The following is an 11,564-nucleotide window of genomic DNA, read 5'->3' as shown; positions in this document are numbered from 1 at the left end:
GCTAACCATATCTGAGTCAAAAAAGTAGGATGGCAATAGGATCTTAGTAATTTGTGGCAACAATTTTAGCAAAGCTAAAAATGCCATGAATATTTATCACAAGTATGATCATTCCTCAGTTAAAAAATAGTCTATAATTAATTCAGTAAATATTTATTAATGGCTATTATGTATCAATATAAATTGCCAGTATGACACTTATGAAAACAAGGTTTTATGTATAATTTGTCAGACTTAAATAACCACACAATTTTATACGTGATTATTACCATTTGTCAATTATGTGAACGTGATCTAGTTCATTTTTCAATTATTTTTCACATTCAAAATAAACAAATTCAAATTTTATTTTAAAATAGAATTTATTGCATGGCATAGTGAATTCAATACATTAAAAAAACGTTTTCTTGTCAGTATTGGCACATAATGAAGAGTTTTAAAGCACTGCTAAATTAACACTTCAAAAATTTTAAATCATGTTCAATAAAAAAATAAAGCCTAATAGTGTTATAAAGTATTAATTTACACTAACTTACATATCAAAGTGTTTTAAAAAAGGATTCCACACTAAAACCAATAATCTAAGAAGTAAAAATTCAATCATGTATTTTTTAAAAGGTTCTCATTTAAACAAAATACAACAGAAGGTATAAAATAGGCAACAACTACAAAATTTACACTGACTTGTTCTACTGGGAAGTCCTGCAAACTAACCAGATAAACTTTGGATATTTTTTAAAAATCCATATTCCAAAAGAATGTTTACAACACTTTATGCCCAGTTAAAGAAACACATGATGACATTAAGTATCCTACATTTTTTTCTTTCAATTGCCACTTAATTGCCATTACAGGACTATTCTAAAATTTTAGTTTTAAGAAATCATTTTCCCCCATGATCATTTTCATAGACATAAAGGCTGTTCTGAAGTATAGAAACATTAAACACGTAAGTTCACATGTATGGCCTTCACTATAATATGGCCTGTATATTATTCTATCAATCTCATTTTGTTTACTCTGAAAATTCAGTAATCCAAATCATGAGTATTACACAATTTCTTTCAAATTCCAAAAAGTTGAGTAATTTGATTCAGATCTTTTGAATTTACAGAATATCTTTTTTTCAGGAAGCATAAAGTCATTTATATTCAGTATTTTGACTTTATTTACATTTCTTACCCCAATCTGTTTAGAATTAGCCTCTGAGGTAAAACGATCACTGAAAATAAAAATTTTAAACTGTAGAATTTATTATTTGACATCATCTTGAGTAAATTCAACTCTTTTCCTTGTTAATAGAAAAATATAAAGCCTTTCAAACTAGTACATTGCACCAGTTTGAAATGCAATTCCTATGTTTTTGAAATCTCATTGGTTGAGATCAGGCTAAAATTTTAGAGATCAAGCTTAAATAAATTAGTTTAAATACTTTTTTAGTCAAATGTAAAAATGTTTGCTTATATCTAAGGAAAAAATTGAAAGAGCAAAAGAAAACTAGAAAGCTCATTTGTATTTAATATAAATGTATCATTTTAACAAAATCTCTATGGACATTTAACTAAAATCTATGAATGCCAACTGCAGATGGGTTAATATTTTCTTCTTTCTAAAAAGAAATAAATTGTGGATTTTACTAATAAGGTATTGCTAATCTAAACAGAAAATACAAGCTGGAATATAATGTATTAGAATAGCAAGGTTTTCCTCACAAACCGAATTATCTTTGCTGAAGTAAACGGAAGTAAAAACTCATTACAATTTGAGATAGTGATTTATGTTTGATAAGCTGCAAAAATGTTCATAGAGAATATCTAAGAAGTAACAATTTTTTCAATAAGTAATACAGTATATATTGTTTTTAAGACATATTTAGGAAAAAAAACAACTTATCTTCTCCTTAAAGTTACTGGTGATGGGAAGGCAAGAGAGGAAGAAATAATAGAGCCTTTTAAAGATGAATTCTCATCTCCCCTACTCTTTGTTTACTTTGATTCCTAAAATATTTTTGTACTTTATTGTAATTTCTCTAAATATTTTCAGCAGGGTTGGTAGAAGAACTATTTAAGTATAATGTAAAGTTGACACTGAGGATGGAGAAACTTAAGGAATTTCCCTGTTTCTTTCTTCTATTTAATCAGTCAGATTTTAATAGCAAACTAGAACGAAATTTTACCTCCTTGATAGTTAATGGTTGGATACAGTAGAATGTGTATCAAAGAACTAAAATTTCATATTTATAGATTTAAATTTTCTTAAACATTCTTCATAAAATGTGGTTGAGGTTGAGACTTTTGCATATCAAAAAGTTGGGATGAGAATGCAGATAATTTTACTAAAAGAGATGTATTTTGGCAAACATTTTATTGATATTAAAAATGAAAATATAGCTGGATCTTTAAAATGACATTTCACCTGTTCTATCAGCATCTGCCAAATAAATTAGATTCTTTGGAAAAAATTCAAACTTGATATTATGGAGACAGAATGAAGAATAACCCTTACTGGTCAGATACTTACTTGTCATTTACCGAAGGATCCGAAAGTGTATTAAGTGGACAGAGGGCTGTCAAGGGAGCTTCTCTATCTGCTACTTACTCAGCAAAAGTTAACAAACAAAGGCATCTAATTCCCTCAAATGCTAAATTTAGTTCAAATACCAAAGCTCTCATCCATTTTAAAAGGCATTAGATTTATATTTTAACCAGCTGAACTGGCTTTAGAATGAAAGAGCATAGAGTGGCTCACATATCTCATATATTACTTCTAGAGAATGCAAAATTCCACTGCCTTTGGAATTACTTGTCATTTGGAAATTTCTTAGAGAAAAAAAAAAAAGGAAAGACAATTTGACCTCTGACTTCCAGGAGAATGTTCAAGGTCACAAGCAAAGCAAAGAATGAGAGGGTTTTTTTTTCAAGTTGTAAGGTACTAGAGTGGTTAATTGGTCTAACCCAGCAATTTTCAACCAGTGTGCTGCACCTGGTGTGCTCCAAGAATCTTTAAAACATGTAATATTGACTATTTAGTCAGGGGCACTGACCTCTTTCCCCTTAGATTGTCAAATAAATAAATGACAACAGCCGACACAATAGCTGTCCAGTATGGAAGAATCAAAATTATACCTATTTTTTTGTCAGAATGGCAAATATATATTTTTTGGTGTGCTGCAGAATTTTAGTTATTAGTTTATGTGTGCCATGAGATGAAAAAGGTTGAAAATCGCTGGTTTAACCTACTCATTTTGCAGATGAGAAAACTGAGACATCAATGTCTGGCACCAAGACAATTTACTCACACTTCTGTCATGTAATTAAATTGACCCTAACACCCAGTCTCCTCTCTTTTGTCTCTCTTTCTTCTGAAGCACACCTGGTATATTAGTATACCATCCTCCACCAAAATATAAAAGGTTAGCTGTGGTTTCCTTTGGAGAAAGGAGTAGGAATTAAGATAGTTGGGGGGGGGGAGGGAAGGGGATTTTTAGGGATATTACACTCAAATGGTGAGCCATATGTATTAATACATAATTTTATACAAAATACTAAGCCTGAACATCAACAGGCCCAAACTTCAGAGATCAGATATACCACAGTGAAACGGAGTGTTACTATAGAAATTTAAGCTATACCTTCAAGGAAATAGCAGACCACTGAAAACTGTGGATGCCAGTTTTTGTATCCTTTTAATGACTAGTTCTATATATTATGTTTCCCTATACTGGGAAAAATACTGTAATATAAAACATAGCAATTTGAAGCAATTCAGGTTCTCAAGTTTAAAAAAGGAATGGATTTTTTAAAAAACTTATGCTATAAACATATTCCCAGATTATATTTTTTTAACTTCTGCAGTTTCTGGAATTTCATTATGGAACTTCCTTCTTGCATGATCTTAATCAAATTTCTAGAGAGCACAAAATTTTCATAATTCTTTTCAGTAAAATCTGTTCAGAAACTCACTTGGGCAGAAATACTTTTACCTATCATTAGAGTTCAGAGATAGATTTCAGTAAGAAAAATACAGGGATGGATAAAGACCTTTTTTTTAGAAAAATATACTGTATATAATACATTTTGAAAGTTATACAGACCATATCCTTTTATTTAATGTGAAGGCACAACTTTAACATAGTTAAAATCAAATGTATTTTAATTACGTATGACATAGTTGACAGTACCAGCTCTTAAAAATGTATATTTGCAAGCATATCATTGAAGATTCTTTCAGATTGTCAATTCTAAAAGCAAAACTCTTTTGCAGAAAATCAATTGAAACATTATGGCAGGTCCACATAATATTACTGTTGGATAATCTGTTCACCAGTAGCCACAGGGGTTTCTTCACTTGTTGCATAGTCCGGCTGGTCCATCATCTAGGCATAAAGATGTGAGAAAATACAAATTTTCAACTTGCACTCAATATTGACCAATTTGGCAAAAGGATTCCCAATTTTTTTAAAAAGAAATATTTTTCTCTTTATTTTTAACTGATTTCTTTTAGGAGAAGGAGAGCTAGAGATAGAGCGAGAGAGAGAGAGAAATATCGTTCGGTTGCCACTGAACCCGAAACCTGGGTATGTGTCCTGACTGGGTATTGAAACTGACACCTTCTGGTGTACAGGATGACACTCCAACCAACTGAGCCACGCCGGCAGGGCCGATTCCCAATTTTGAAAATGACTCAGAATGCTCTATGGAACTGAGTACTCCTCTTGGAGCAATGTACTGGTCCAACATCAACGCTCCTAAGATATGGTCAAAGTGACAATGAACCCTCCTTCCAAAAGCCTAATCATTGGACTCAGGGCCAATGTGATAAATGCTTTCTCTGGATCTTCCACTATTTCCATTTCCCTGTGTGGATACTGCTCTACATGGCAGCAGGAGCGCCACCACAAAAGGAAGATATTCCAGGACACTACTGCAGGCAGTGCCCACTCCCAGAACTGGCAAAACCACAAGTGGCCCCACAGCTCACTGTGAGACTACCTGCTGGTTTGGGGACAATGTAACCTGGATGACACCTTGAACTGACCTTAAGATAATTTAAAAATGATATGTGAGCCCTGGCCAGTGTGGCTCAGTTGGTTGGACATTGTCCCGTGCACCAAAAGGTTGCCAATATGATACCCGGTCTGGGCACATGCCCAGGTTGTGGGCTCGATCCCCAGTGGGGCTGTGCAGGAGGCAATCGATCAATGATCAAAGTTCCACTCTCACAACAATGTTTATCTCTCTTTCTCTCTAAAAACAAATATATAAAAAAACCAATAAAGTATTTTTAAAAATGATATGTGAAATTTTGGAAACACTGTATGACAAAAATTTCTACTAATAAATAACTTGAAGGTACTTAAATGTCAAATGATACTAGAAAACAAAATCAAGAATACATTTGCTATAGACTAATTTTAGAGGAATTACCAGTTAAACTTTTCTCAAATGATCACTTCAGCTCTGCCTATATTCCCATGAAAATCTTTCTATATTTGGGAATGAAGAAAGTGTTTAAATATTTTTTTGTGTGTTTTTACTCTGTTCTTCAGATAAAATTACTTTAATATGGAAAAAAATAATGTCTTTGTGAATACTGTCAAAGATTTTGGGGTAAATGATTACATTTCAGTATTGGGATATACTTTTTTGCTTTATCTTTTATCAAGAAATAGAAGAAAATACCAGCAAGATAGTGTTCCTGTTTTTGTAAACTGATTCCAAAAGCTTTAGTGTTTTTTGGAAGAGGAGGTAAAGAGAGGAATAATTCCCAAATGGGGTCTCAGGACTTGCCAGGCAAGAATAAGCCAGAACTAAGGCATTTAGCTGACAACTATCTCAAGTAATGGAGACAGCTTATACAGCCCACACCTGCTGATACTCTCGGAGCCTTCTCAAGTCCCCAAACTATCAGTTTTGAGGTCCTCTATTTGCCAAGCATAACCAACCCCCAGATGAAGGTAGTTACATGTTTGCAGCCCTTCGAGGGGGAAAAAAAAAGCCAAATCAAAACAGGTAGCATATTTATTAAAAGCATTTCACTGCATGAAACATAAGATGAAGTTGTAGAAGAGTTGATTTTAGTCATAATAATTTAAATGAAGGAGGGAAAGGAGAAGCATGTAAGATATATTTAGCCCCTCTTCTTTCTAAAAATGTAGAAGCTCTGGGTGTAAGACGTTGGAGCTGTGGGGGGAAAGAGAACGGAAGCAGCCTCAGTAGGATGGGCAGAAACCCCAAGACCTGTTTACTCTGGCAACTGTAACCTAATGAAATAATAGCCTACATACCCTAAGTTATAACATGCTTCTTTTTTTCCTAATTGGCACTTTAATCTCTAAATAGAGAAATATATTACTTTTTAAAAAACACTTTCAAAAATCAACTTATTCAGAAATAAATATCTCTATTCTGTATTTACTTTTCTTTACTGACTTCTCAATAAGAAAACATTATGCTAAGCTAAATAAACCAATCAGAGAAAGATAAGTATCACATGATCTCATTCATATGTGGAATCTAATGAAAAAAATAAACTGATGGACAAAACAGATCCAGAGACACAGAAGCATGGAACAGATTGATGAATCTCAGAGGGAAGGCAGAGGGTGGGAGTAGGAGAGTGGGGAGAGATTAACTGGGAAACTTAAATGCATGGACACAGACAATAGTGTAGTGAAGGCCTGGGAGGGGTGGGTGCCAGGTGGAGGGGGTCAATGGGGAAAAAAAGGGAGACACCTGTAATACGTTCAACAGTAAAGATAAATTAAAAAAACACCTATATATGTATATATAAAACAAAAACAATATAGAAACATCACTTATTGATAGCTCTGCTTATTTATTAAAAAAATATATTTTTATTAATTTCAGAGAGGAGGGAGAGAGAAATAGAAACATCAATGGTGAGAGAGAATCATCGATCAGCTGCCTCCTGCACGCCCACCCCTACTGGGGATAGAGCCCGCAACTCGGGCATGTGCCGACTGGGAATCGAACCAATTGAACTGTCACGTTTTGATTCATAAGTCGCGATGCTCAACCACTGAGCCACGCTGGCCGGGCTAGCTCAGCTTATTTATAGTTAGTTGATCCAGGCTCCAGAAACAGTCTAATAAAACACTCATCAAAGTGGGGTAACTGGAGAGTTGTTGACACTAAAGCGAAGTTGTTCTAAGTATCTCTACTCTCACTTGTCAGGCACAGCTTGTGGCTTCTAAAAATAATTAGAAGCACTAGTGATATTTAACAGAGACAATCCCATTGTTTACTGATTACAGGCACACTGAAAACTTATTTCCCACCCAGAGTAAAATTGCCCATTGGAGGTGGCTGCAGAATTCTAACTCCAGCCCTGCCCTGTGTGGTCAGCAGTTAAGAGTGTTGGCCCATGCACCGAAGGGTCTCAGGGTCGATTTTCATAGTCAAGGGCATGTACCTGGGTTGCAGTTTCCATCCCTGGCGGTCATGGCTCATGTGGGAGGCAACCAATCGAAGTGTCTCTTTCATATTGATGTTTCCCTCCCTCACCCTCCCTCCTTCCCACTCTCTCTAAAAATCAATAGAAAACATATCCTAAGGTGAGGATTAACACAAAAACGAAAAAAATCTAACTGCAATGATTTAACAATAGAAATAAACAAACAAAAATCCCCTAAAATGATTTCTCTTAATTGCTTTATGTGCCAAAGAATGCCACTGCTGATTTCTCTCTCTAGAGAAATGAACCTTTATTTACACTAGTTAGATCTTAGACTTTGAGTAAAACTAAATATATGAAACCAAATACTGTACTCTTGAAGCATTCTAGAAAAAAAGTTCATAGAAAATAGTGATAAATAGCTTTGAGCTATAGAGAATACAATTAATATTTCCAAATTAGTATTATTTTAGTGATATCCTATAGAAATGTTACTTTTTTAATTGATCTTAGAGAGAGAGGAAGGGACAAGGAGGGAGGGAAAGAGAGAGAGAAAGAGAGAGAGAGAGAGAAGCATTGATGTGAGAAACATCTCATCAATTGGTTGACTCCTGCATATACCCCGACCCAGCATCAAGTCTACAACCTGGACATGTGCCCTGACGGGGAATTGAACTGGTGACCCTTTGGTGCACAGGATGATGTACCAAATCAATTGAGTTACACCATCCAGGGCAGAAGTGTTACTTCTTTTGATCAGAGAAACTCATGGAAAGGGCTGAGAGACTCCAAGTAAAATACTAAAGTATTTCAATGAAGTCTCTTAAGTTTCAGCAACAATGAGGTATACTTTGCCTTTTGAAAACAACATAAAAAGGCTATCAGGGATACCCATGACATTGGAAGTCTCCAGTGGAAAGTCCTGCTTTCCACCACTTGTACTCCACTCTAATATCAGGCATTAGAATGAACCAAATGATTAACAGCATAAACAAACATGCCATCACTTTTGATTCTGACTTTATATTACATGTGTTATATTTGATTATTTCAAAACAGTAGCAAAAACTTTTGGCACTTGCGGAGTGTATTGGAAGAGAAGATAGGGGACATAAATGTTGATGGATGAGACTTAACTTAGGCTGGTGAACACACAATACAGTGTACAGATGATGCGTTATAGAATTGTGTACCTGAAACCTGTATAATTTTGTTAACCTGTTCACCCCAATAAATCAATAAAAATAAAAATAAACTTCTGACACTGGCAAAAAAATGATTATAAATAAAGATTGTAGACATGTAAGTCTAGTTTAATGTTTTAAAAGTGCTTCACTATTATAATACCTCATAACAATTTTGGTAATTTTATGAGGTCTACTAAAATACAATCAGGAAGCTTGTACACACACACAGAAATGAGTAAAGGTCATTGGATTAAAGACTGATCATTACAGCTCTTTTGCATGAAGAATTTCAATAACACTAACTGAAAATGCAGTGTAAGTGAATAACCAAAGTTGTTCTATCTTTTCAGAAACTTTTAGATGGATTTTCCTACAACTAATTGTCTTATTTAGCTACTATGTCATATGGTCAAAGCCCTGGAGTCTGACCGTTTACTATTGCTTTGTGTCCAGCTGCAATGATCTTTCTTTCCCTTTATATGTAGCTGCTGTGAAGCAGAATCATAATTTTTTTCAAGATCATAATTTTTAAGAGTGAAACTCAGATGGTCCATGGCAGAGCATCTGTTCAAGGGGAATATAAATGCATCCGTTGGTTGAATTCCTTCCTTACCTACCATCATCCCCTTTCCCTTCAATAAACATCATGGAGAAAGGAGGAGAGGTACTACAATAAACCTGAGAAAAAGTAAGTTGTAGAATATTTCCAAAGGGACACAATGTTATTATATCTATGTATATAACATCTCTAAACATTCAACTCTTTATACTATGTGTTGGCATAAAAAGATCTGGAAGCTCCACATAATCCGTTCAAAGTAGATGCCCCTTGAGGGTGGATTTGGGGGTAAAAGAGCTAGAAAAGGGCCTTCTATGTTTACTTCAGACACGATTGTATTGCTTTTAAAAAATGCAAACATGGCCCTGGCTGGTGTGGCTGTTGGTGGAGCGTCGTCCTGTGTACCAAAATGCCGCCAGTTCGATTCCTGGTACATGCCCAGGTTGCAGGTTAAGTCCCCTGTCAGGGTGTGTGCATACAGGATACAGGAGGAAACCTGCCGTGTTTGATGTGTCTCTTTCACACTGATGTTTCTCTCTCTCTCCCCATCCCTTCCTCTCTCTAAAATCAGTAAAAACAAAAACATTTAAAAATAAATAAATAATGTGGAATTTAAAAATGCAAACATGCATTACTTTGTAATTAAAACACACAAAAAATAATCAAAAGTAAAAACAGGGCTAGAGTCTATATAAAAATATTAGTTCATTAACTGCCAATAACATTAATCTAGACTTTATTATAATAGAACAAAGAAGACCAGGAGTACTCTAATGAAGATCTTTTCACATCAATTTTAACCAAGTTTTTATTTTCTTGACAATCTGCTGAAGAGAAATTACTGGGTCAAAGGAAATGGTAAAATAATGTATGGTACATGCATATGAGATAATACTACAAAGCCATTAAAATGATTTTTGCAAGAAATTTAAAATGAAATAACCAACATGCAGTGGAGAAATAAAATAGAAAACTATTTAGAATATGGGATCATCCATTCACCTATCCATTTATCTAGGAAGGCATAAAAAAACTCACCTACATCTTAGGAGTGGCTGTCTCTAGGTGGTGGGATTATTGGTGGACTTAATTTTCTTGTCTTTGCCTACATTTTCAAACTTTTCTGTAATAAGCACTATTTTTATAATAAACTACTTCAAAATCTGTACAGGGTGGGGCAAAATTAGGTTTACAGTTGTTCATATAGAAAATAATATAATACAATACTAGTAATTATTAATAAAACAAGAATAAACTGCTTCATATATTAACAACTATAAACCTATTTTTGCCCCATCTGTATTAAAGAGAAGGGACAATTTTAGAAATAAGAATAAAATGCAAATAACAAGAAATACATTTACTTCTGTAAGATATCATATATGCTCTCACTAACAATCCCAAATTTAATGTCTAACCTAAGTTTTAATGCTAACCCTAAACACAATTCCCCATGTTGTCCTACATCACAATCAGTTAATCAGATACGTGCCCTAAGAGTTAGAAACCTCTTGCTCACAATTCTTCCTGAGTCTTTTCTCTCCCTCTATGCTCTCACTCACTCTTTAAGTATGTTGATGACACTCCCAAATTTCTATCTCTACTTTGGTCTGTCTTCTGCACATCAGGGGACATTTATTCAACTGCCTAGTATTTCTTCCTGGTGGTCCTATAGATATTTTGAAATGTTCAAAATTGAATTCATATTCAACATTTAACTTGTCCAACACTGAATTTATCATCTTTCCCCTCAAATTTGCTGCTGTTCTTTATCTTAGTGAATGGTATCACCATCCACCCACTCACTTACCCAAGCCAGTAACCTTGGACTCCACGTCCTTCTCCTCCCCGTCCATTGAATCTATTACCACACCTCATTAATTATGACTTTATTTCTCTTGACTTTGCTCACTTCTATCAATTGTATTATATCCCTTTAATCATGCCTCTTAATTTCTCTTGACTTTGTTCACCTCTCTCAATCACACTGCCTTCCTAATTCCGGCTACTATTGCTTCTCATTGTAATAGCTGGCACCAGGAATTGAACCCGAGCGCTGGTACGCAGGCTGACACTCTAACTACTGAGCAACACTCTAAATTTCTTAAAACCTTTAAATGGTTCCCAATGTTCTTAGCATAGTATTCAAACGCTTTAACATGGCTTATAAGATCCTGCAGGTTCCTACCCTTGTTTCCTTCCCTATGCTTACTTAACATTACAGTCATCCTAAACCACATTTGGTTCCTAGAATGTTCCATGCTCGCTTCCCTCGAGCCTTTGAAGACATGGTTCCCTCAACGTGGAACACCTGGCTCAGTTCAAGTCTCAACATAAAGTTAAAAATTAAAAAAATTTTAAAATATATTTTTATTGATTTCAGGAAGAGGAAGGGAGAGGGA

The 11,564-nt window shown here is 34.6% G+C and overlaps 1 protein-coding gene across 5 annotated transcripts in view; it reads right to left on the bottom strand.

The window, feature by feature from the left end:
* Positions 1-352: 352 nt before the first annotated feature.
* The window catches only part of SPPL2A (signal peptide peptidase like 2A), a 53,737-nt gene continuing 42,525 nt past the window's right edge, over positions 353-11,564 (bottom strand). For 2 of the 5 annotated variants that reach the window (XM_080648102.1, XM_080648100.1), the window contains one exon: positions 353-4,375. In XM_080648102.1, coding sequence (XP_080504228.1) covers positions 4,301-4,375 — 75 coding nt within the window. In that variant the 3' untranslated portion in view covers positions 353-4,300. Of the gene's footprint in view, positions 4,376-6,003; positions 6,183-11,564 lie in introns of those variants that run through there. The other 3 variants (XM_080648103.1, XM_080648104.1, XM_080648101.1) reach the window with 2 other exon arrangements.

The sequence above is a fragment of the Plecotus auritus genome (assembly GCF_963455305.1).
Source record: "Plecotus auritus genome assembly, chromosome: 1".
NCBI classification, from domain to species: Eukaryota; Metazoa; Chordata; class Mammalia; order Chiroptera; family Vespertilionidae; genus Plecotus; species Plecotus auritus.
This window is presented reverse-complemented; position numbering and strand designations above follow the sequence as displayed.